This window comes from Petaurus breviceps, unplaced genomic scaffold (genome assembly GCF_028583685.1).
Source record: "Petaurus breviceps papuanus isolate PSGF00001 unplaced genomic scaffold, PetGlider_PUasm1.0 99, whole genome shotgun sequence".
NCBI classification, from domain to species: domain Eukaryota; kingdom Metazoa; phylum Chordata; class Mammalia; order Diprotodontia; family Petauridae; genus Petaurus; species Petaurus breviceps.
The window spans coordinates 2,136,459-2,161,054 of NW_027187465.1; the positions used below are offsets into that span (position 1 = coordinate 2,136,459).

At 49.9% G+C, this 24,596-nt stretch overlaps 1 protein-coding gene and 1 long non-coding RNA gene across 3 annotated transcripts in view; one reads left to right on the top strand and one right to left on the bottom strand.

Annotated features, from left to right (window-relative positions):
* The first annotated feature begins 2,276 nt into the window (after positions 1-2,276).
* Positions 2,277-17,162, top strand: LIF (LIF interleukin 6 family cytokine). Of its 2 annotated transcripts, XM_069081451.1 has the most exons (4): positions 2,277-2,402; positions 5,809-5,941; positions 10,544-10,722; positions 13,573-17,162. In XM_069081451.1, the coding sequence occupies exons 2-4, from the start codon at positions 5,923-5,925 to the stop codon at positions 13,981-13,983; spliced, it is 609 nt and encodes a 202-aa protein (XP_068937552.1). In that variant the 5' UTR covers positions 2,277-2,402; positions 5,809-5,922; the 3' UTR covers positions 13,984-17,162. The 2 variants fall into 2 exon arrangements, with proteins under 2 accessions (XP_068937552.1, XP_068937550.1); XM_069081449.1 differs by lacking the exons at positions 2,277-2,402; positions 5,809-5,941 and adding an exon at positions 6,116-6,376.
* LOC138156244 (uncharacterized) overlaps positions 8,564-24,596 on the bottom strand; it is a 34,542-nt gene continuing 18,509 nt past the window's right edge. The window contains exons 2-4 of the long non-coding RNA XR_011167102.1: positions 18,879-18,988; positions 16,947-17,037; positions 8,564-9,566 (exon numbers count right to left, since the gene is read on the bottom strand). This is a non-coding gene — a long non-coding RNA (uncharacterized lncRNA). The remainder of the gene's footprint in view (positions 9,567-16,946; positions 17,038-18,878; positions 18,989-24,596) is intronic.

A 24,596-nucleotide genomic window follows, 5' to 3' on the forward strand; every position in this document is an offset into this window, starting at 1 on the left:
TGTTCTCTGCCAAGAGGGACCCAAAGCAGGTGTTCCCCTGCTGCAGAACCCCAGGGTCTGGGTTCTCTCTTGGAGGAAGAGAAAGGCCAGGGCACCATAGGACACTAGACTGAGTCAGAAAGGGCTGGCATAAGGCACCTAGTCAAATTCCTTTATTCTACAAAGGTGGAACCCTTGTCCAAGGTCACTCAGAGCTGTGATTTGAAGCTTAAAGCTATTTGCTATACTCCTGCCCCTGTACCAGACTGGGGTCACTGAAGCAGGTGACCTCGCCCCCATTCTGTGGGAGGCAGGAGGGGGACCACAACCTAGCCTCATCCCTCCATCAGCAGCAGCAGCAGCCTGCCCTGGCCAACCCAACCCGACCCACCGCCCTTGAGCCCTGGCATGGGGAGAGAGGACTGTTAGCCACCAGGGGTCTCTGAGGGGACTCTCTGAACACCTCAGGTTAAACTGAACTCAACCCTGTGCACAAGAGTACAGATGAATAATGCATAGTTCTTGCCCTCAGGGAAACCATCACCTGGCAAGGAGTTAAGACCTCAGTTTCTCCATCTGTAAAATGAAAGAGTTAGACAAGATTCCCTCTGAGGTTCTAAATCTATGGTCCATGGTACCCTCCCCTTGCCCTTTCTCCCATGGGAGACCAAGCCTGCCCCTCACTGCTCTGAATTCTAACTCCTTTAGAATTTAGGATTTTATCTGTGATTTCATCAGTGGGGAGAAACTCCAGGTGTGGGCAGGCCCTTTACCAGAGGGAACAGCAGAGCCCAGGCCTTAAGGAGCTGCCTGAGACAGAAGCGGATGCCACCCGCCAAGGGTCAAACAACTAGTTAGTGTCAAAGGCTGGATTCGAATCTGAGTTTTCCTGACTCCAAACCTAGCATGCAATTCCCTGCCTCCATGGCCCTAAAATTAACTTGCATGAAAGGGCCTAGAGTTCTCTGTACGAAGTAGGCAATAATCCAGGAAGAGATCGTGTGGGAAGGGACCATAAGGGGAAGATGTGTGGGGCTGTGTCAATCAGGGAAGGCCTCCTGGAGGAAGTGGGATTTTTGTGGGGTCATAGCATAGTGGAGGAGGGAACTTGGAGATCCCTTTATCCAAGAGCAGAGGGGAATAGGCGTGCACAAGGCACGCTTGTGTTAAGTGCCAAAGCAGAGACTTGAACCCGGGTCCTTTGACTTCCAAATCCATTACACCTGCAAGCACTTGAAGGATTCCTAGAATCTAGAGAATCGGAGGAGTGGGGAAGGCATTCCAAGGGAGGGGAACCACCTAGGCAAAGGTGTGGTGGTGGGGAAAGAGGGGGTATATGGATCATGCCTTGTGAGAAAATCCAGCAGCTCTGAGCCCCAGCGATCTGCATTGAGAATAAAGGAAAGAAGGCCAGACCTGGAATCCAGAGGACTTGGGTTCATGTGAGACCTTGGGCAAGTCACTTAAGCCTGAGTCAAAGCTTTATCTTCCATATCCCAGGCACTACTTAACGATTAATAAATGCGTTTTCATTTATTCATTTAACTCTCTGTAAAATGGGTATGATAATGCCCGTGGTGCTTCACCCCAGTCCCGGGTGTGTATAAAGTGCTAGAGAAACTTGGGTGATTACGGATTCCCTGTGACCTCTCGAAATCCCTTTTCAGTCCTCACATTGCCCAGCCTGGAACAGCAGCAGGACGAGCCTTGTCTGTGGAGTCCTGGGATCAAAGTCTCCTACTTGAGGAGTGACCTTGGGTGGGTGCCTTCCCTTCCTCCGTAAAATGACGGGATGGGGCCAGCCTTCTGCAGCAGCCCTTGATCCCTGGGACTGAGAGCCTGGGGAGAGGCCACGCCCTACCCAGATCCCCTCAGCCCCAGCCCCAGCCCCAGCCCCAGCCCCAGTTCAGCCCTGCTCTCCAGCGCTCCAGTCTCTAGCCTCCAGCCCGGCTTCCTTAGCAGGGACTGGAGTGGATGAAGATGAAGTCACAGCTGGAAGGGGCCCGGCTGGGGCTGCCACTCCAGGGTGGGGTGCCGGGGGGGGGGGGGGGTAGTGTGAAAGGGGGGGTTGTGACCCTGGGAACCGGCCAGTGAGAGAACCAGGGGAAGGAGACAAACAAGAACTAGGGAAAAACACACCCCAAACAAACACCCAAATTCGGCCTGGAGCTGGGCCCTGAGCAGGGAGGGCCGGCGGCCACCCCACCCCACCCGACCCCACCCCAGCGCTGCTCACTACCCTGGGAGCAGGGGCCCCAGTGCCGGGCTGACCGGCTGAGGCTGAGGACGGAGCTGGGCCCCGGCCCCGACTGCCCCACCCTGGGGCCCGGACCAAGGCTAGCTTCCCTGCTGAGCAGAGCACATGGAGGGGTGTTGGGGGAGGCCAGGGTTGGGACACCAAGGATCTAAGAGCACTACGTCAGGTACGGGGGAGGGCATGGGGGGAGGGACCAGGGACCGAGGAAACTGAGGCAGGCAGGGCTTTGGAGGGGATGGACGTCGGGGTCCTGGACGTTGTGATGTAGGGGCAAGATCATTGGATCTGAAAGAGGGGAGGAGGGTTCAGATCCCAGCTCTGCCTCTCACTCTATGTGTGACCTCGGGAGAATCACCTGCTTCTCCCTGGGCCTCAGTTTCCTCTTCGATGAAGTAAGAGAGGGATGCTCTGTCAGGCGCCTTCGCAGCGCGAGCTTCTGATGACACCTCCCTCTCCCCACCCCCACTTTCGGTTTTCTCTAGATGGCGATCAGGGTGCGTGGGGGGAGGGTAGATTCCGGGGCCTCGGAGCAGACAAGATAAGGGGGGGGGGGGGGGAGAAGAATTTAATCAGAGCTCAGGGAAGGAGCCGCCTACTTAGGGAAGATCCTGAGGAAGGAGGGGAAAGACGGAGCACGGAGAGGGGATGGGGGTGGGGGAGGGAAAGGGGAGGCTGAGGCAGGAGTGGCAAGTGGGCCGTGTCCAGGCTTTCATCAGGGCACACAGAGACTGAGCTGGGAGTGTAAGGGGAGAGAGGGGCTGAGCCAGGGGGTCAGGGGGCCAGTAGAAAGGATTGAGGGGCTGAGTCACGTCCCTTTGAGGGCCAAGTTGGGGAACTACGGGAGCTGGGCCGGGAGCCTGAATTCAGAGAAGTATTGGAAGCTGGGGGGCCTGGCAAAGGGGATGGGGGGATGGAGCTAGATGATCCGGGCGCTCTGATGAGGGAGGCAGGTTGGACAAGGTGGAAAGTGAATTGGACAGTAGTGACCTATTTGGAGCAAGGGGTGGGCTTCGAGGACTGATTAAGACATGGTGAGGCTTTTTGGACCAGGGTGAACCAGCCTGGGATGGATGAGGTCTTCAAGTGATGGGACCTGTAGCCCTGGCTGGGCTCTGGGGGAGGGATGAGGTGGGGGGAGCCAGGAAGCCCATCATCTCAGAGGGCCGGAGGCAGAGCGCCTCTGTGGGTGACCTCGACATCCTTTGATTACCCCAATCCCAGGATAGGGTGGGGTGGGAGAGAAGATGCCAGGCAGAATCTTTGGCAGTCCAGAGGAAGCAAGCAGGAGGTGAGGCTGGGAGGGGCAGGGGCTGGGCGGGATAGCTGGGTCCAGCTGTGTTTATCCCTGCAGTTGGTTAGGAATAGCCAGCAGCTTGTTATCAGGCCCTTGGTCCCAGCCCCCAGGGTTCCTGAACCTCCATCCAGTCCTAGAGGGGCAGACCGGCCCTGGCAAGACCAGGAAGGAACACATGGCCAGGCAGGCCTGAGAGCGGGTGGGATGTGGCAACTTGTCGGATGGGGTGGTGGGGAAAGAGGAGAGCTCCTGACCTGGGCCTGGCTGCCAAAGCCACAGACCTCCCTGTGGCAGCACTGGGGCGGGACCACCCCCGTCACTCGGTGGAAACTGGAGCTTGCATGGTTAGGAGTTTGCCTCTTGGAAACTGGTTCCCATCCTTCTCCCCTTCGGGGGCCAGGACATGGAATTGGAGCTGCACAAGACTTGTCAGTGCCCATGCCCTGGTGGGTGGTGGCACTCACTTCCGAGGACCACAAAGAAGGTTCTCCCAGCCATGCTGGTCTTTTCCTCTCCTCTTTCACAGATGGGGAAACTGAGGCCCAGAGCAGGACAATGTCAGGGCAGCAGAATGTAGGGAAGATGTGCTGGATTTTGAGCCAGAGGGTTCAAGTTTCAGCTCTGCTCCCTGTGTGGTCTTGGTCCGTTCTCCTTTCTGAGCCTCAGTTTCCTTCTCTGTAAAATAAAGAGGTTGCCCTGGGTGGTCTCTATGGTTCCTTAAAGCTTCAAGTATGTGGTCCTGTAGACAAATAAGTTCCTTGAGGGTAGGGACTGTATCACTTTGTTTCTATCCCCAGCATGGTTTTGGGCACCTAAAGGATGCTTGACAAAAGCTTTTAAAATTAAATTGAGTTGAATTGGATGCCTTATATCTGAGCAGAGTTTAAGCTCCTTGAGGGCAGGGACCATCTCACTTGGATGCCTCAGCCTATGGCCAGGGTTGGAGCCTGCCCATTAGCTGCTGTTTCTATAGCACTGTACCCTTTAGGCCATACAGACTTTCATTAGATTCTCCCAACAACCCTTGAAAGTAGAGTAGGACTTTGAGCAAGACCCTTCCCCTATCTGGGCCTCAGTTTCCTCATTTATAGAATGGAAGAATTGGACTACCTCAGTTCCAAGGTATCTTATGATAACCATTCAATCAATCCACAAGCATATATCAAGAGTTTACTTACCATGTGCCCTGTGCTGGGAATGCAAAGGCTCACAATCAAAGTGTTCCTGCCTTCAGTGAGCTTTCAGTCTAGCTGAGTATTAGTGTACTGGAGCTAGCCAGTCTCTATCACTAACTGCTGTGTGACTGCAGGCAAGCCTGTTCCCCTCTCTGAGCCTCCGTTTCCTCATATGTAAAATGATGGGGTGAAACTAGGGGTCTTCAAGGACCCTTCCATTCACTATCTCTTTATTGCTGTTAATTAAGATCCCAATTTAACAATATCCTTTTTTAGGAGCATAAATTTCAAGCTATAAGGGTCCTCAGGTGTAATCCAGTCCAATACCTTCATTTTCAAGAAAGCTGATGCCCAGACTTGCCCAAGGTCCCACAGATGGTAAACGCCAGGATTCGAGCCTCTGACTCCAAGCCCAAGCTTTTCCTGGTGGCATGCTGCCTCTCTTAGCTGTCACCCTTTAACCAGCTCTCCACACCTATCCCAGCCATCACCAGTCTCCCTAAGCGACAACACCCTTTTGCCAAGGGCTGGCACTGAGAGACAGTCAAGTGTCAGATTCCTCACCGCTGTAAACCACAGTGATTGAGAGGGTCTTGGGGGGGGGCGGGCATCTTGCTCCCAGGCTGCCCTATCCCACAGCGCCTGAGGGAGGGCAATGTCAGTCTCCTCCCCTCACCCCCTGCCCTCCACTAACCTCGCCAGTCCCTTTGCCCAACTTCCCTCCCTACCAGGTGAATCAGGAAGTTTCTCTGAGTTTCACAGTCTTTTTTCAGGGAAATAGAGGTAGGACCCTGGTTTGTGGGGAGGGATATCTTCCCACCCCCTTCCTCAATTTCAAACAATTCAGAAAAATGAGCCACAGGCTGTTGGTTTTTTGGAAGACCATTATAATGCGATCACAAGAAAATTCTTAGAAGAGAGAAGGAAAAAAAAGGCTCCTTTCCCCCCCCCCCCCCCCCCCCCCTTCTCGAGGCCCCCCCCCTCACTTTCACTCTCGTCCCATTCATAATTTCCACAACTATGATGCACCTCAAACAACTTCCTGAATTGGGTATCCTTTTGAGTGGCTAAATATAGCTTTTCTCCTCTGTCTTACAACATAGGCTCCCGTATATAAACCAGGCCAAGTCCCGCTCGAGCATGAATTTCTGCAAACACCCTTGTCAACATAAACTCAGTCTCCACTAGGTCCCTCCCGACTTCAAGTCCGGCCCACAATGAAGGTCTTGGCCGCAGGTAAATGCAATACCCCGCACGCTCCGGCCCTCACTCTGTGGGGCTTCTCCTGACTTGGTGCTTGGGGGGGGGGGGGGGGGGGGGGGCGGGGGGGGGGGGGGAGAGAGAGAGAGAGAGGGAGTGAAGGAGAGAGAGAGAGAGAGAGAGAGAGAGAGAGAGAGAGAGAGAGAGAGAACCCACCCACCCGTGGAGACAGACAGACAGGCAGCTCGCCTGCCCAATCTGCCGGCCAGGCGAGGCGCGCCGAGCCAACCTGCGGGGCTGGGCGCTGGTGGCTGGGAGGAGGCGAGCGGGGCGAGCGACTCCAGGGAGCTGCCCTGGCTTTGCACATGGCCCCCTGGCGCCCGCCACTCCAGCATCCGGAGGGTCAGGAGGAGGAGGCGGCAGAGAGCGGCGCGCCTGGGCTTTCCAGGACTGAGTGGCCGCTGAATGCAGGTTTGCGAGCGTCGGGGGAGTCCCGACCAGCGCTCCCGCTCCTTTCCAAGCTTCACTCTTCCTCCCTTCTCCAGTGCTCCCTCACTCTCGGCTTCCCACCCACCTGGGTCTTCTTACGCCCGCGTCTCTCTCTCTCTCTCTCTCTCTCTCTCCCTCCATCACCTCCTCCCTCTCCCCCCTCCCCTCTCCCTCCTTCTCTCCCTCCCCCGCTCTCCCTCTCCCTCCCCCCCTCTCTCCCCCCCCCCTCTCGTTTTCTCTTCTCTCTCTCCTTTTTTGCTTTCTTATTGTTCTTTTTCTTCTTCTTCCTCTCTCACTTTCCATTTCTTCCTACTTTTTCCCTTTCGTGTCTGCATTTTTTTTCTCACTTCAATTGCTTTCTCTCATTTCATTCATTCATTCACTCATTCACTCAGCCAGTGAGCCAGCCATTCGCTGTCTCTCTCTGGTACTGTTTGCCTCTGTTGGGTTCCCTCCTCTAACTCCTCTTTGCTCCGCATCCGGGTGGGGAGCGGTGCCCCTGTAAAGACCCTGGAGTTCATAGGGGCAGTTTTTCTGTCTCCTCTTCCTTCTCCCGCTGAAGGTGTTTGCAGGACGCTGGCAGGATTGGGTTGGTTGGCATAGGGCAGAGAGCCAATGTTTGTGCTGCGGGCTTGGAGAATAAGTGTGTGTTCGTGTGCGAGCAAGTGTGTGTGTGTGTGTGTGTGTGTGTGTGTGTGTGGTGCGGGTACTTTATGAGTCTCCTCAGCTCTGCCTGGGGAAGGTCTAAGCAGGTGGGGGAGGGGGCCGAGATAAGGATGGGAACTGCACATGTGATTCCATTGGCACAGGGAGTTCCCTGGTGAGAAAACTTCCTATACTGATGCAGACTGGAGTTTCTCTGCATTTTAGTGTTGAGCCCAGTGAAGGGAGAAATGACTTTGTCAGGGTCACACAGCCAGTATGTGTCAGAGCTAGGACTTGAACTCACTTCTTCGTAGTTTAGAGGCTAGCTCTCTGTCCACTGTGCTATGCTGACACCAGAAATAACCCAAACACCCATATAATAATCCTGCACTCTCTTCCTGCTCCACCTCCCCAAATACATTTTGGGGATGTGGGAATGATGAGGGATGGGAATCTCCAGCTGGCTCTGGGATGAAAAATCTGAAGACTTGGGATCACATTCCAGCTCTGCTACATTTTTTAACTTTCTGGGCCTCAGTTTCCCTCTGAGTTGCACTAGAATCTAGTCACTGGATTATCTCAGAGGTCCTTTGCAGCCCTCCCCCCCCCCATGGCCCCACCACCACTTTCCCCACTCAAGCACCATCCCATTCTTGGGATGCTGTCCTAACTTCTAGGGGGTGGGAAGAGGGGCTGCACAAGGTCAGATTTTCACTAAGCAGGGAGGGGGGGTCACAACTCCCTCCCTATCTATACCCGAGCCTGGGATAACTGTGGGTTCACCTCCCTTCCTTTGCACGTGTCCCACCCTCAGGGCTGAATGAAGCTTAGCTCATCTGGAAGGCCTGGGGGGAGGGGGTCCAGGTCTGGGTGACTCAGAGGGGCTGGGGGTGGCCATCCAGGGAGGATGGAGCAGGCCCAGGGCTGCGTGGGGGCGGGGAGCCATGTGGTCCAGCCCTCCAGCAACTGGACAGCCACAGCCCCAGAGCTTCCGTGGACAGGTCCCAACAGCCCTCATGGTTACCTTTCTCTGTTCTGCCTCCCCCACAGATCTACTTCCTGCAACCTTTCCCTTTCATTATTGCAACATTTCCTCCACCTCCTCCCTGCTTCCCTCTCCTCCTCCTCCCCAGGCCAAGTAGGACCCCCTCAGACCCTTCCAGCCTTGACTGGGAGGGTAAAAGCCTCCCTGCCCCAACTCCAACCTCCCATCTCTCAGGAAGGGACTAGCCTAGGATTATTTGGTGCCAGGGTCCCGGTGTAGGGGTAGGGAAGAAGGTGGAGAGATATGGCACAGATGAAAGAACCTTGGATTTTGAATCAGAGGAAACTTGCTTTGTAAACTTCCTAGCTGTGTGACCCTGGGCAAGTCTTTTTACTTCTCAGGGTCTCAGTTCCTCTGTAAAAGGAGGGGGTTAGGGTTTAAATTAACTTTAAAGTCTATACCTGTAAATCATGGGAAGAAGGGAATGCTAGACTTGAGGGACTCTTGGAGAGATAGGGTGAGGAGATGAAGCTGGAAGGGACAGGGTAGGAGTGTGGGATTGTGGGCAGAGCTGTGGGGATACAGGTAAGAGAGTATGAGCTCCTCAGAGAATTGGAATTATCCCCAGCCCCTGACTATTGGTAGGCACTTAATGCTGTTAATCAGTTGATTGATTAAGAGACAGGACTGGGGCAGAATCAGGTGTCCATGGAGGCAGCAGAGTGAGGGGGCTGTTTAGGGGCACATGAACCATAAATATAGAACTGGAGAGTTTAGTTCCCCCATTTTACAGGTGAAGGCATAGAAAAGTTAAATGACTTGTCTGAGATCACATAGGTTGTAAGTGACCAAGCTGGGATTCCAAGCCAGCTCATCTGACTTCACCCAGAACTCTTCCCAGGGTGGCTGGGGGGCAGATTTAGAAAGAGAGGGTTGAGTTACATAGTAGTTATAACAACAATGATGTTGACAATGATGATAATAGCCAGCATTTATACTGCACCTTGAGGTTTGTAAAAATTTTACAAAATGACTTCGTTGTATCCTCACACCAACCCTAGAAAGCACGGACTCTCATCATCCCATTTCTACAGATGAGGAAACTGAGGTTAAGCTATTTGCCTAGTGCCACACAGTAGGAAGCGTCTGGAGCTATTCTTCTTCACTCTCAGCTCTATCTGCCATGTGACCATCTGCCTATGTGGAAGCCCAGCAGGGTTAGAGAGATGGAGGGAGTGTCTGATGGGTAGATGACATCAGGAGACACTGAGGGGCTCAGGGACTGGCATTGACTGGGGCAGTGAATCTGGGATAAGCCAGATCCTGCTAGGGGCGGAATCCTGGATCAGAGAGTGTATCCTTATAGAGCCAACCCAACCTGGACAGAACCCTGGGGGCTTTTCTCTTACTTTCAAGCCCTCTGGCCAGAGGTTGTTGGGAGCTGGTGGAGCCAGGCAGCCCTCTGCCTTCTTCCCAGGGCCAACCTCTGACAGGTGCCACTCCCCTTCTTGTCTCTGCCTGCCCTCCTCAGTTGCCCTGGTCCTAGGACAGAAATAAAAAATGAGTAATACAAGCTGACACATCTATATGGTCTGGAGGTTTGCAAGACACTTTAGGTACATGTCTTATTTGACCCCCACCATAACCCTGCAAGGTATCTTATGCCCATTTTACAGATGCTCAGAGAGATCACACAGCTAGTCAGCATCTGAGGTGATCCAGAGATGGAGAGGGACAGAGCAGTGTGGCACAGTCAGAGGTCCTGGGCACAAATCCTCCCTCGGATAGCTATGTGACTTTAAGCAACCACCTAACTTCTCTGGCCTCAGTTTACTCATCTGTAAAATGAGGAAGCATGGATTAGATGACTTCTGAAGTCCCTTCCAAGCCATAGGTCTGGGATCCTAGAACTTGATGGCTTCTAAGCACCCTTCTTTTCTTAACCCAGGATCCCAGGAATAAAGAGAGGGGAAGGACAGAAGTATGAAGTGTCAGAAATGGAAAGAGAGCTGGAGACAGAGAGAGAGACAGACAGAGAGACACAGAGAGAGAGAAGGGGAGAGAGAGGAGAGACAGAGAGAGAAGCACACAGACAGAGACAGACAGTGAGACAGACAGACAGAGACAGAGAATGATGGCATGGAATAGAGCCAGCCAGAGAAATGACTGGAGGGAGCGACAAAGACAGGGAGAGAGTTTGAGCACACCCCCATCCTCCCCGCTCTGTGACCTTGGGCAGATGAGTGGCTTCCTCATCTGAGCCCATTTCCCATCTGAAAATGAGGATAAGAATTCTTGCCCTACTGACCTAATAGGACTGTCATGGGGAAGGTGTTTCTTAACTTTCACCTCCCTATAGAAACGTGAGTGGTGTTCATTCCTGGGACTGTTACTGTCAATGAGCAAGGCTGTGTGAGCCTGGTGTAGCCTTCCCCTTCCCCATCCAAGTTGACCTGAAGATTAAGCTCCAGGTCCTTCCAAGCCCTCCCACTCATAGACCCCTCCCCACCTGTTTCCAGGAGTCATGCCCCTGCTGCTGGTTCTGCACTGGAAACATGGGGCCGGGAGCCCCCTACCCATCACCCCTGATGATCCCAAATGCGAAATGCGCCACCAGTGCCAAGGCAACCTCACGTTCCAGATCCGGAGCCAGCTGAATCAGCTCAATAGCAGCGCCCCGGAACTCTTCACCTATTATGTGAGTGACCCCATCCATACTCCTGCCCTCAGCCCCGACATGGGGCTTCCTCCAGAGCCAGCTGGCCAGGTCAGGAAGGTGGTCTTTCTGCCAGCAAGTCCCCACTGAGGGTGGGGACCTGGATACCTGGTGGGTGGGGTAACTTTAGAGAAAGCAGAAACAACAGCCTTGGTCTAGACCCTGCTGCATTGCTGTCTCTCCTCCCCCCCCCCCAACATTTCTTATGTATATGCCTTAGGACATGAAACTGGAATGTGGTAGGAAAAGGCTCAGCCTGGTGTCTGGAGAGGATGTTAGGGGGACTGCCCCGAGGGACTGAGGGGATGCTGGAGTCAGGGGGGTACTGGAGGCATCTGTAAGGAGAGGCTTCCTGATGGGGCTGATTTTGGAGCTGAGTCCAACAAGAAGGGAGAGAGGGAGAAGGAAAGAGACAGAGACAGAGACAGGAAGAAGTGACAGAGACAGAATCAGATCTTCAGAGCTTGAATATAGACTTTGGAAATTTAGGTCAAATTTAGGTCATTTTACATATGTAAAGAAACTGAGACCCACCCTGAAGAAGGGATTTGCCCAAAGTCATAAAATTATGGGATGACAGAGACCTCAGTGGCCACCAAGTCCAACCAAGACCTGACTGACTAACCCATGAGGACTTCTCCAGCCTCTGCTTGGAGACCTCCAATGATGGAGAGCTCACTACCTTACCAGGCAGCCCAGCCCACTTGGAGACAGCTGTTGTTGCTGGGAAGGATTTCCTGACACGGAACTGCAATTATTACTGTGCCCTATGGCAAGAATAAATCGGTGGCCAGCCCAGGGATGGAGCCTCCTAGTCTGTGGCTCTCCCCCCGATGGCTGGCTGCCACCCTGGAAGACTCCCAGTAGAGAGGCTGGATGCCCAGTGGTCGGGGGTGTTGGACTCAGTGGCCTCGGAAGCCCCTTCCAGGGCTCAGACTCTGTGACTCTGTGTTCTTAGCATACTTCCTGTTCTACAGAGAGGGATGGAGAAGGGCTGAGAGATACAAAGAAATGGGCAGTAACTGAGAGACCAAGGAAAACAGAGAAGGGCACAGTGAGACTGCGTGTGAGACAGACAATGGTCTGAGGGCAGCTGCCTGTGGGAGAGACACAGGAAGAAGCTGTGTAAGAGGGAAAGTGAGAGTATGTGTGTATGTGAGAGTGTGTGTGTGAGTGTATGTGTGTGAAGTACATGTGTGTATATGTGTGAGAGTGTGTGTGAGTGTGAGGATGTGTGTATGAGTGCTTTTGTGTGTATGTGTGTGAGAGTGTTTGAGTTTGTATATGTGTATGAGAGTATGTGTGTGTGAGAGTGTGAGTGTGAGGACGTGTGTATGAGTTCTTGTGTGTGTATGTGAGAGTGCATGTGTGCATCAGTATGTGTGTGAGAGTGCGTGTGTATGTGTGTGAGTCTGTGTATGAGTGTGTGTGTGAGAGTGTGAGTGTGAGGTTGTGTGTATGAGTTCTTGTGTGTGTGTCTGTGCATGTGCGCATGTACTCATGCCAGGTGTGAATGCTGGACTTTCAAGAGCCCTGGGACATCAGTTGGTCCAAATCCTTCGTACTACTGATGGGGAAACTGAGGCCCAGAGGTGAGAGGCCACACAGCTGGCCACTGGAGAGCTGGGCTTGAGACCCAGAGCCCCTTCCTCCTAATTCAAGGCTTGGGCTGTGCTACTTCAGGATCTCCTCCCACCTGTGCATGCTCCACAGCTTTTAGCTTAGGGCTGGGCACAAAGGCTTCACTGAAAGGGCCCGCACATCTGGGTAACATTCAGAGACTTTCCAGAGCACTTTCACAGCCAGGGTGTGATCTGATCCTCAAAGCCCCTTATGACGCAGGCAGGTCAGGGAAGGCAGCCTTGAGCCACGGGACAGCGGAGGCGGGAGGCGGGAGACAGGAGGTTTGGGCTCTCTTCCTGTCCCTGCCAGGAGCACTGGTTGATGACATATCTCCCCTTCATGGGCCTCAGTTTCTTCCCCTGCACACTGAGGGAGCTGGACTAGACCAGGGGCTCTTCACCTTTTTGTGTGTGATGGTCCCTTTGACTGTTTAGTGAAGCCTTGATGCATGAAACACAGAGTGGTACAAAGGAAGAAAGTTCTAGAGAAACATAGAAACCAAGATTTAAAAGAGTTCATGGACCCTCACTTAAGATACTGTCTCTCAGGTCCCTCCTAGCCCTGATATTCTTTGTCCTTGAGTCTTCTCCCAGCTCTGACATTCTTTGTTCTAAGCTCCTTCCTTCCTCTGACGTTCTGTCTTCTAAAGTGCCCCCCCAGCTTTGACATTCTGTGTTCTAAGCTCTTTCTCACCTCTGACGTTATCTCTTCTAAAGTGACCCCCAACTCTGACATTCTGTGTTCTAAGCTTTTTCTCACCTCTGGCATTCTGTCTTCTAAAGTGACCCCTGAGCTCTGACATTCTGTGTTCTAAGCTCCTTCCCTCCTCTGATGTTCTGTCTTCTAAAGTGCCCCCAGCTCTGCCATTGTGTCCCAAGCTCATTCTCCTCTCTGACATTTTCTCTTCTAAGGTTCCTCCCAGCTCTTGATATTCCCTGGGTCTAGGAAAGATCTAGGAATACTCTCCCCTGCAGCCCAGTGTCCCTGGTGTCTGTCCTTGTCCCAGAAGCATAGCCTCTGGCACCAGGAGGAACCTCTGCCCTCTACAGCCTGGGCCCTGCCTGGCACACGAGCCCTTTCCACATCACTCTTTGGGTGAAGTATTCCAGAATCAGCAAGGACCTCGTGCACTAGCCTCGGGCTCTGAGTAATCACCATGCTGCTCCTTCCCTGCTGGTGGTTAACCTTTCTGCTCTTCTCTGTCCCCAGTACAAGGCTCAGGGGGATCCATTCCAGACCAACCTAGACAAGCTGTGTAACCCCAATGTGACGGACTTCCCACCTTTCCATGCGAACGGCACGGACAAGGAAAAGCTGGTGGAGCTATACCGGATCATAGCCTACCTCAACGCCTCGCTGGGCAATATCACCAGGGACCAGAAGGCCCTCAACCCCGGCGCCCTGCCCCTCCTCAGCCAGTTGAACATAACCACGGCCATGATGAGGGGCCTGCTCAACAACCTCACGTGTCGCCTGTGCAAGAAGTACCACGTGGCCCATGTCTCGGTCTCCTACGGCCCAGACACCTCCAGCAAGGATACCTTCCAGAAGAAGAAGCTAGGCTGCCATTTGTTAGGGAAGTACAAGCAGGTCATTTCTGTGGTGGCCCAGGCCTTCTAGGCCCCCTGGGAATCTCAAGGTGTCACCGGGACTTGTGGGGGAATCTCGAGAATCTCGACTGGACCTGTGAGAGATCTCAAAACAGGGGGCTAGGCCTAAGGATTCCCAAGAGTGATTCAGACCAGGGGAGAGCGAGAATCTCAAAGCGTAGTTTAAAGCAAAGAGATCCCAAAGCTTGGTCTGGGGCACTCTCTGGGGATCCACGAGGTCCATTAGGTGGTCCGCAGGTCGGATCATCACGCCGGGTTGGTCTGTGCCATTCTCAATGGTTGGGCAGTGAGAAGAGACACAGAATGACCATCCGTGGATCCGTAGGGATGGCCGGTAAAGATGGTGTCCGATGGGCTGGGGCTTCTGGTTGGTGCAAGCTGAGAAAGGAATCTCTATGGGAAAAGAGGTGGGCAGTTCAATGGAAGGCCCTGGTGGCTGGTGGGGTTGTCAACATCTCTGATGATCTGGGGACATTCTTGGTGCCAGAGGAGGGCTCTGCTCCTTTCAGGGAGGCAGTGCCCCTCTAGGGAGGGAGAAGTAAGTAGGTGGCAAAAGGTACTTTGGGGAATGGAGGTGAAGGAGGTTTTTGATGAAGGAAAGCCCCGTGGATTCACTGCCTCTCCCCTCAGGAGGGCCAGGACAGGGGGGAGCTGGCCCGTCCCCCATCCCTTGCCTGTCCAACTCCTTCACTGTGAAGTGATAGGGGTTAAGTGATTCTCAGTGCTGTTTGAGAGGCTTGGGGGCCTAAGGAAGTGTGGCATAGTGGACAGAGCACAAAATTTGGAGAGGTTAGTGTCACCTCTGCTGATGACCGGGCTGTGTCCTCTTCCCTCAGGAGAAGACCCTAACCTTAACACCTTCGCCTCTTGGCCATAAAATGGACTAGCTGACCTTGGAGGCTACTTCTGGCTCTCCATCTGGGATTCTAGGGATTGTCAGGCTGGGAGAGGTGGCCCAGAGAGCCCATGAGTCCAGGCCTGCATAGGGAGAAGTCACTGGGAGCTGGGGCTAGGAGAGAGAGGAGAGCCTGCCTGAGTCCCCACGAAGTTACAAAAGAACTGCAAAGAGAGCAAGGGTGGGGTGAGGGGATGGGCTGGGGTGGGGGGCAAGGTCCGGGGCTGGAAAGAACTGTGTTCCTGAGTCGATAGGGCAAGGGAGAGGACCAGGAGCTCACTGGAGGACACTTGGACTTGCTGGATCTGAGATCTAGCCAGGCCAGACACCCACAGTGTCTAACCCAAGGTGACTGTCTATTTATTTGTGTTTTCTATTTATATTAATTTATTGGTGCTTTTTCCTGTCAAAGTTAATGCTCCTCCCCCAGCAACAATGGCAACAATAATATATGTATATTATTCTGGGCTGAGGGGGGAGACAAGACTTGGACCTGAGAACTGCTTATGAATTGAGTTTGGTATCTGAGAGGGCACTGCATGGCTGGGACTGAAGGCCTTGGTGAATGGCTCTCAGCATCTGTTCTGTAGTGTCACCACTCCATGTGCTTTTGACCTAGCTTCTAGGCTATCAGAAAGATAGTGAGGATGAAGGGCCTTGGAGGTGTTCTTGGTCTCCTTAAAGCCTTATCTAAAATTTGGTTGTTGTGACTCTGGCTGAGGGTCCGAGTTCCCACAGAGAGCCTTGGGAGGCACCTAGAACAAATGTGGAACATGAAGGCATCTCTGGAATTCCCCAGACCTCCCTCTAGATTGAAGCTGACATTCCATGAAATGGAGGGCAACTTTGGGGTCACTCCCCGCCTCCAGGCCCTTTTTTGTTGAGAATCCCCCTCTGAGACCTTTTATTATCTGGGGGAGCCTGAGAACCCCAAGAAGGTCAGAGCAGCAGGGCTCTCCCCAGGTCATCCAGGCCAGCTCCTCTTTTTCCTGGCCTCCCAGACTAAGAGATGCCTGTCCCTGCTGTGGCAGCAAATGAAGAACTGAGCTTTCTCCCCATTTGGGGGTAGAGGAAAGGGGTGTGGGGGAAGGAAGGGCCTTCTGTTCTACCCCAGGGCTTCAGCACTGATGAGGATGTTATATCTCCTTCCCTGCCTATGCTGTGCTTGGATTCAGATTCAGCTCAATTCAGTAAGCATATATTAGGCACCTGCCATGTACAGAGTCCTGTGCTGGGCACTGGAGGAGGGGGAGTTGAGACACATAAGGTGAGGAGGAAGCAGAGTGGGAGCAGCTGCTATGAGGGTGTTCTTTACTTTCTCCTGAACCGGGGGTGGGGGGATGGGGACAGTGGGGAATGAGTTGCCTGTATGAAAAACGGTTGTGATAATTTTGCACTTACTTGTACCTTCCTCTGAGTATCTCTAAGCACTTTACCAGCCCCCACCCATGTGGCAGGTTCCATGGCTGGTGGTGGGAAGTGGAGGGTGGGGCACAGAATATTGGGGAGCTGGAGATTTCTAGCTCTAACAGTAAAATCAAGGCTTAGGGAAACCCCAGGACCTCATCCCACCTCTGTCTTCTGAGCCTTCCTGGGCCTGCTCATTCTTTGTATGGTGACATTTTCTGTATCCAGTGAAAGTGCCTTTTCCCAGCCCCTCCTCCCCTGTCTGTCCCCCACCCCAGCCCAGGTTCAGATGGGACAGGGGCTAGCTTCCCCCAGCTAGGCAATCATAAGAGACATGAACTCTTTGAGGCCAACAGTCCTCATGCTGTATCTCTTAGCCCTAATGTTGCAGCTCCCAGAGCTTCCCATGTTTTCCTGTTTCCCCTTCTGACCCATCTGCCACCATTTTCATCAACCTTTACCCCCACCCCATTGGACTCTTGACTATCCCCCCGCTGTAGCCCAGGAGCTTAGACATGGTGGCAGGTGGATTTCTGGAAGTGGGGGTCAACCTACCATTTCCCCCATTGGTACCAATGCCTGTCCTTTATAGCTGCACACCCACTCCCCTATCCTGACAGGGTCTGAGTCTTATGTCTTGTGCCTGGAGGAGGCTTGCCCACAGCACTTACCACAAAGTCATCTTTTTAAAGGCTTTTCCATTCACCTATTTCTACCAGAATGATCTTGACCTTGGAGAAGCTCCTGTTTGATGAATGTACCCTGTGGAAATGTTTCATATTGACAAATTATTTTTTATTTATTTAGTCTTATATTTAAAATATTTATTTTTTTATACCAAAATGAATACTTCTTTTTTTTTAAAAAAAGAAAAGAAAAAATTTAATAAAAGGAGATTGCTCACAAAAATCTCTCCTCTGTCCCTTGTGTATTTGTGTGATTGGGGAAGGTTGGGGTTGGTTTTGAATTCAAGGAGAGATGATTTACCTGGAGGAGAGATAACTCAGGAAGAATGCATCTGAGAGGCAGATGGTGTGGAAAGCTGATGCATTTGGAGGACCTGCCTTGGAGTCTCAGTTTGGCTGTTTACTATCTAGGTGACTCTGAGCAAGTAACTTCTCTTCCCTGAGCCTCAGTGTCCTCTTCTGTAAAATGAGGGAGTTTGACCTGATGGTTGGGAGGTTTCTGCCAGCTGAGTCAAAGGTCCTATGATCTCTGTTCACATCTGTGAGATCATCCCAGGGAAAGGAGTTTGGGCTTCAGCCCTCTGGGCAAAGGGTCACTGAGGGAGGGGGAGTCACAAAGAGGCAAATTTAAGCTTGATTGATACTAGGAAAACTATCCCAATATTTAGAGTGATCTCAAAGTGGAATGGGCTATCTTGGAAAGGAGGTGAGTGCACTGATAAATGGACAAGACACGTAAAATTTGTCAAATGTACAAAACATATCTCTCTTAAAAAAAATACCCATAAGCCATTTTAAAATTTAATTTGCATTATTAACATTTTCTCCATCACTTTTTTTTTTTGCTTTTTTGGAGGGCAATTGGGGTTAAGTGACTACACTTACTGTGTTAAGTGTCTGAGGCCGGATTTGAACTCAGGTCCTCCTGACTTCAGGGCCAGTGCTCTATTCACCTAGCCATCCCTCCATCACTTTTTTTTTAAGAGTCTAGACAATCAATATTCCAATAAATCAAGTCTTGATCTGTGACATTTATTGATTTTAGTGGTGTCAGTACTCATACCAAAAACTGAACCATCAGCTCTGGGGTTCACACTGGTTCCAGTGTCCCCCCCAGTTCTCTTTCTGTGGAGGCCTTTAAGCCAAGGCTGGAGGTCCATGAGTGCTAGGTCTATTGTAGAGAGGACAGAGGATTCTTACTCAGATGTGGGCTGGACTAATGACCTTTAAGGTCCCTTTTGACCCTTAAATGCTGTCAGAAGATTTCTGAGAGAAATGGACAGGGGCTTTTAAAGCTTTGGTATCTTTTCACACTTAAAAGTGGGGGAGCATGTTCTGGCTCCTTGGGAGGCAGAGGAGAGGAGAGGAGAAGGGAGCGGAGGGGAGGGGGGAGGAGAGGGGAAAGGAGAGGAGGGGAGAGATGAAGAGAAGAGAGAAGAGGGCTAGGTGAAGAGAGGAGAAGGGAGGAGAGGAGAGATGAGAAGAGAGAACAGAAGAGATGGGAAGAGAGGAGAGGATAAGAGAAGAGGGGATGGGAAGGGAAATGGAAATAGAAATAATAGGATCCATATGGGTCAGTAGTTGGTGCTGGCCTTGGTGTTTAGCTGATCTGAATATTTGTCAACAATGTGATATGGCAGTCAAAAACTAACAGGAACTTGGTTCCCTGCCCTGGGACCACGACATCTCATGTATTGTGCTCAGCTCCATGCGTCCTCTGGAAGAAGGGGATGTGGACCTCTTCCCCCACAGAGTAAAAGGAAACAGTGACTGATAAACACACACACAGGTCCCAACTCCAAAGGAATCTTGCCAACCCTTGTGTTTAGGAGGAGCTGCTCTGCTCACAACTGGTGTTTTCAAAAGTACCAGGGATTTGTTCACTTTGGGCCGGGACATCTAGCTCCCTTCACCTACCTCAGCCTAAGAGTTCATGGTCCAAACATCTGTAGGCTAGCCAGCAGCTTGGCTGTCTGGATTGTCCACCTTCTGAGAGTAGTAACAATGTAGGGTTTCGTTTCTCTGGGCTAGACAAAGAAAGAGGAACCAGGGTTGATAGGGAAACAGATGGGTACATCTTTTATCTTTCCTCTATGAATTTGTCCACATGATTTGTTTATGCAATGCTTTATGGGATACTCTCCCTCACTCTTAAGATTCGGGTCCCTACATAGACCAACGTCTGACACCACATACCAAAATAAAGTCCAAATGGGTACATGGTTTAAATGTAAAGGCTGAAACTATAAGCAAATTAGGGGAGCAAGAAATAGTTTATCTGTCAGATTTATGGAGAATGGAGGAATTTATGAGCAAACAAGAGATAGAGAACATTACAAAATGCAAAATGGATAATTCTGATTACATTAAATTGAAAAGGTTTTGCTTAAACAAAGCCAATGCAACCATGATTAGGAGGAAAGCAGAAAACTAAGAAAGAATTTTTACACCTAGTGTCTCTGATAAAGGCCTCATTTCTAAAATATATATCAAACTGAGTCAAACTTAACAAGAATACAAGTCATTTCCCAATTGATAAATGGTCAAAGGATATGAACAGGCAGTTTTCAGAGGAAGAAATTAAAGTTATCTATAGTCATATGAAAAAATGCTCTAAATCACTATTGATTAGAGAGATGTAAATCAAAACCACTCTGAGGTACCACATCTCACCTGTCAGATTGGCTAACATGAAAAAACAGGAAAATTATAAATGATGGAAAGTTGAAACACTAATTCATTGTTGGTGGAGCTGTGAGCTGATTCAAACATTCTGGAGAGCAATTTGAAACTATGCCCAAAGGGCTATAAAATGTGCATATCCTTTGACCCAGCAATACTTCTAGGGCTGTATTCCAAAGAGATCATAAAAATGGGGAAAGGACCCACATGTGCAAAAATATTTATTGCAGCTCTTTTTGTGGTGGCCAAGAACTGGAAATTGAGGGGAAGCCCATCAATTGGGAATGGTTTAACAAGTTGTGGTATATGAATGTCATGGAATCCTATTGTGCTGTAAGAAATGTTGAACAGTCGGACTACAGAAAAACCTGGAAAGACTTATATGAACTAATGCTGAGTGAAGTGAGCAGAACCAGGAGAACATCGTATACAGTAACAGCCACTGATTTTGATAGACTTAGCCCTTCTCAGCAATGCAAGGACCTAAAACAATTCCAAAGGACTCATATTGGAAAAAGTCATCCACATCCAGAGTCTGAATGCAGAGTGAAGCAGACCATTTTCTTTTTTCTTTTTTTTTTTGTTTTCTTTCTCATGGTTTCTCCCATTCATTGTAATTATCCTGTACAACACGACTAATGTGAAAATAGGAATGTTTAATAGAAATGTATATGTAGAGCCTATATCAGATTTCACGCCATCTTGGGTAGGAAGAGGGGAGAGAGGAGGAGAAAATTTAAAACTTTGGAAGTGAATTTTGAAAACTAAAAATAAATAAATTAACAACAGCAACAACAGGAAGAATTGGGCCCCTATAGATTGGCTGCTACCTCAGCAGAACCTCAGGTTCTACAGTGTGATACATTTCTAATATTGTAGCTCATGAGCCCCCATCAGTATGATTACTATTAGCAATCAGACTGTAGAAACAATTAACTCTTTAAGTAGACATAATTAGCTCTTTAAAAGGTATTTACTAAAGTGGCACAATTGAAAAACAGTATCTACAAAACATTCCCTCCCCATAAACCTGTCGTCTACTCTCTCACAAATGCAGTGTCCATGACCGGAATGAGTACAAGATGGCTGGTGATGAGGTACAAACAATTCTATGTGGCTAGGGAAACTAACTGGTATTAATTGTATAATTGGAGGGTCAGTAGTTTCTATTTTCTTCAAATCACCCCAAAACTTATCCTTGGGTGCAGCATCTTTGCTGCTTAGGTTGCCCAGATGAGCTCCCAGTATGCTCTTCTCTACAATGGTTCTTGATTGAGAGAATGACTCTTTTGAGCCAGCTCATATATGTGCTGCCAAGGGTACCATTCCTTGAAACTGCTCCCTCCCTCAAGTGCCTGCTTTTCTTTCTGTATCCATGTCTGTTTGGACTGTGCAACTCCATGCCCCCAGTTGTCCCTTAAACCCTCCTGAAGTGATGGACTCTTTAAATGCTAGATGGAGTGTCTCCCTCTTGTCAATCAGACCAATCTTATGGTTACATTCTGGGCTTTCTTGTCTGGAAGATTGGTCAAAGACCAGATTTTCATATATACTTTTTAGTAAACACCATAGAAATCTGAGGATGTTCAGCCTGGAGAAAGAGAGGGAAGAAGAAGAGAAGAGTGAGGAGAGGAAGAAAAATCGTTTTCTTAAAATCTTCCTTATTGGAATTCTTTGAGTATTGAATAATAGCATGTCCATTACTTTGAGAAAATGGTTTAGTCTAGACATAATCAATGCCTTCAAATATTTGAAGGATTCATTGGTAGAAAGAAGGAACAGGTATTCAGTATTGTTCCAAAGGACTGAACTATAGGCAGAAAGTAAGGAGAGGTCAATTATAGTTGAATATAAGGAAGGTCTTCGAGAATCCGGGTGGTTTGAAAAATGGAATGGGCAACTTCAAGAGGGCGTGAGCTCTATCTCCATAGACATATTCAAGCAGTAGGTGAATGACCCCTTACTGGGGTCCCTCACAGGGTTGTTGTGAGGTTCAATTGGTGTGATATTTATAAATCACTTAGCACCGTGCCTGACGTATTTTAGGTGCTTAATAAAGACTTGTTCCCTTCCCTACTAAGGGGTCCAAGTTGAGATGGTAAGTTGAAAGAGTCAACCACTAAACTCCCCTTAATCTCTGAGATCTGGTTAGAGTTTCTTGAGTTCAGTGAATATAATTTGTCATCTCTTTCTTTCTAGTGCCGAGCACAAGGCCTTGTATATAGTAGGTGCTTAATAAATGTACGTCAAAGTTGAATTAAGTTCTGTGGTCCTAGTTTCAAAGTTTGCCAAAGGGTCTCTCTGGGGCCAAAGGAGCAGTAAGTGTGTGGGGGGGGAGAGATATTAGCTGAGCGTGGGACACAGGATGGGTGTGTTTGGTTGGAAAGGGGAATTCAAAGAGATGAAAAGCTTTGAGTCATGCCCAAATGAGGGATGAGTAAGACTGAATATTGCCACAGTGGGGCCAGTATGAGCTCCTAGCACTGTGCTTTGTACCTAGTAGGTGGTTATTAAGTGTTTGTTGAATGAATGAATGGCAAAGAAACAAGGGTACTGAGGATGTCAAAAAATGGATGGAGACCATCAGACATCTACTTCTCCATTTCACTGAAAAAATGCTCTTGTGGTCAGTGTGGTTGAACCATGCTGTAGAGTGGAAACAGTTCTAGATTTGGACTTGGAGAACTTGAGTTCAAGGTCAAATTCTGACACTTCCTGTTTGTGTGACCTTGAGTAAATCAGTTCAGAATCTCTAAGGATTTCATGCCTGGGAGCCTAGAAGGATGGTTGTGCCTCAGCAGGCAGGTGGAAGTTTGGAGGAAAACTCATGCAATGATTTCGGTCTGGAAAGGCATTGAGTCTGAGATGCCAAGATGATGTCCAAATGGAGCTGTCCAGTTGAGAGTGGGTACTGAAGGACTAAAGGGGGTTGAGAGTCCTACCTGCAGGTGATAACAGAGCTGATGGGAGCTAATGGGCCAAACTATTCCTTCCTTTACATCTTTCAAAGTACTTTCTCCTAGATTATCTCACTTGATCTATACAACCACCCTATGTAAACAGCTATTTTTCCCATTTGACAGATGAAGCAACTGAGGCAGGCCTGAGAACCATATCTAGACCCTAAGATGGCAAGGGTAAAGGAACATATTCTGAGTTGGCCTTGATTGTAGAGGTTCAGGAAGGATTCACTAATATGGAATCAACAACGGTGATGAAGAGAGTCAGGTGACCCAGAGCCTAGAACACATCCTTGTGCATCAGGAAAATGGGCACCCTGATGTCCAAGTGGGTATATGTGGTGTATAGACTTCCTCTCCCCATCCATCCTCTTGAAGCTAAGCATGCATACACATATATTTATGGGACAATGAAAGCATAGGACATGTGTAGGGGACAAGTGTATGGACTTCAATTTGTAGCTAAAGGAACGCATATTGCTTAAGAATATTACTGAAAATGACAAAGGGGCTTGATGCAGTTTCTTGTTTGAAGTCGTACCATTGCACCAAGTCCCAAATCTGAGCCGAAACCCTAGCCTCGGGCGTGGAGCCTGGCTTCTGGCTACAACTGTGACCACATCATCTAACTGAGCTCCATGTTCTCTATCTATAAATGAGGGAACTGGACTAGATAATATCAAAGGTTCTTTCCAGTTCAGCCCTGACATTCTATGTTCTAAGGCCCCTCCCAGCTCTGACATCCCCTGTTCTAAGGCCCCTCCCAGCTCTGACATCCCCTGTTGTAAGGCCCCTCCCAGCACTGACATCCCCTATTCTAAGGCCCCTCCCAGCCCTGACATCCCCTTTTCTAAGGCCCTTCCAGTTCTTGCACTCTCTGGCTCTATGACGTGGCTTTCAGCATTCCCTGCCTACCAGATGCTTCACTTAGTTTGGGGGCACCATAATTAGGGGACTGGATTCAACTCAATAACATTTATCCTGCACAAAGCCAGGGTAATGTCAGGCTGTAGTCAGCCAATTTCTTATGTTTCAAGAGGAAGTCCTGGGCACAAAAGACACAGAAGAAGAAGGCTTACTCTAAGAAAACAGTTTATAAGCCATAAATGCTATGGAAACATGAACTAACCTCATGATTGCGATTAGGCACAAACCTGTGATGTCACTGGATAGGGTACTTCCAGCATGGAAAGTTCCTCCACTGATGCTGATTGGCAACTCCAATCAAACCCAGCCGTAGAGTTGTCTAGGGTTCTGAGAGGGTCAGCGAGTTATCCAGAGTCATATTTTAAATTCAATTCAATAAGCATTTATAAATCACCTACTGTGTACCAGGTACTGTGCTAAGTGCTAGGGATACAGATAAGAAAAAAAAAGACACTCCCTGCCCTCCAAGAGCTTACAAATGAATTAGGGAGATGGCACATATAAGGAAGCCGGAAAGAGGGAGGCTGGGAAGAGAATGCAGAGGTGGCGTGAGGGGGCGCCTTGCTCCAGGCAGAGCTGCAGAAGCAAAGTGGGCTGGTCTGTAAAGGACGGCATTGGGAGGAGTTTGGTCCTCCACCCTCGAGTCTTCTCGAGGAGGAGGGAGGAGAGAGGAGAGAGGTGAGACTCGAACCAGGTCTCCTTTACCAGCTTGCAGGTGGTGGCTACCATTGTATAAAAGGAATATATTTATATCTGTATTCATGTCCCCTCCCTCATTAGGATGTAAGTTCCTTGATGTCAGGAACTGTTTTGTTTTTGTCTTTGTGTCCCAGTACTTGATGTCTGGCATATAGGAGGTGCTTAATAATTTTGCTTGTTGATTTATTCCTGCATATACAGGGAGAGTGTGCACTATCAGGTGTTTTTTTTCTTTTTGGAGGGGGGAGGCAAGGCAATTGGGGTTTAGTGACTTGCCCAAGGTCACATGGGCTAGTAAGTGTTAAGTGTCTGAGGCTGGACTTGAACTCAGGTCTTCCTGACTCTAGGGCTGGTGCTCTATTCACTG

What these genes read in the sequence shown, in the direction of transcription:
- LIF (XM_069081449.1), top strand. Translation starts at nt 6,271, where the DNA reads ATGGCCCCCTGGCGCCCGCCACTCCAGCATCCGGAGGGTCAGGAGGAG. An exon ending in TGAGTGGCCGCTGAATGCAG is followed by an intron (nt 6,377 to 10,543) that starts GTTTGCGAGCGT and finishes ACCTGTTTCCAG; the next exon opens with GAGTCATGCCCCTGCTGCTG. An exon ending in CGGAACTCTTCACCTATTAT is followed by an intron (nt 10,723 to 13,572) that starts GTGAGTGACCCC and finishes CTCTGTCCCCAG; the next exon opens with TACAAGGCTCAGGGGGATCC.